The 701-nt window shown below is 62.6% G+C and overlaps 1 protein-coding gene across 2 annotated transcripts in view; it reads left to right on the top strand.

Moving 5' to 3' along the window:
* Positions 1–492: 492 nt before the first annotated feature.
* Positions 493–701, top strand: part of LOC125488121 (zinc finger protein 436-like) — a 4,184-nt gene continuing 3,975 nt past the window's right edge. Inside the window, exon 1 of one of the 2 annotated variants that reach the window (XM_048620995.1) lies at positions 493–671. In XM_048620995.1, coding sequence (XP_048476952.1) covers positions 608–671 — 64 coding nt within the window. In that variant the 5' untranslated portion in view covers positions 493–607. The remainder of the gene's footprint in view (positions 672–701) is intronic. The other variant, XM_048620994.1, reaches the window with a different exon arrangement.

Here is a 701-nt window from a genome sequence, read left to right as displayed (position 1 = left end):
TTACCGATTGGTCGGCGAAGATGTCAATCTGCGGCAGGGACGGAAATGAGGAATTCGATTGGTCAACATTGCGCACAATGCTGGGTATAAGGGGAAGGAGTCTCACGTCATTGGTTAACAGAAATGTCAATCGGGCGACAATACGATTCAAAACGAGCATGACTACCGTCAATCAGAGGGAAGGGCGGGACTGAGTGAGCACATTGGCGAAAAGCGCCTGTCAATCACGCTGAACTTTGCCAGGAGGGCATTGTGAATGGTCAACCCTGCCGGAAGGGCGGATACCATGTCGCGGGATGGCCAATCACCGGCTGCAAAGCAGGTAGGCGGTGAACAGTGAGGATCACACTCTGAATGGTGAGGTCGAACGTTCATCAGACGAAGCGCTGCGCTGAATGGTTGAAAGCGACGTCGATCAGCAGGGCTGAAGGGCGATTGGCCCCGAGGACCGTCAGTCAGCGCCGGAGGTGGGGGGCGCGCCGTGGTTGAGCCCACCCCCTAAGCACTCGGCGGCTCCGGGCCTCAGTCTGCGCCCGGCCGGCGGCGGGCGCGGACGTCGGGAGGTGGGGAGAACGCCGCGCCGCGCCGCGCCGCCGTTGTCGGGCCCATGGCAGCGCTCCGCAAGGAATCTCGCCGCCTCCGCCGGCAGCACCAAGACCCGGCCCCGGGAGGTAAACGGGAGGACGGCGAACCGCCCCCCC

The sequence above is a fragment of the Rhincodon typus genome, unplaced genomic scaffold, assembly GCF_021869965.1.
Source record: "Rhincodon typus isolate 14 unplaced genomic scaffold, sRhiTyp1.1 hic_rhity00000051, whole genome shotgun sequence".
Lineage (NCBI taxonomy): Eukaryota > Metazoa > Chordata > Chondrichthyes > Orectolobiformes > Rhincodontidae > Rhincodon > Rhincodon typus.
This window is presented reverse-complemented; position numbering and strand designations above follow the sequence as displayed.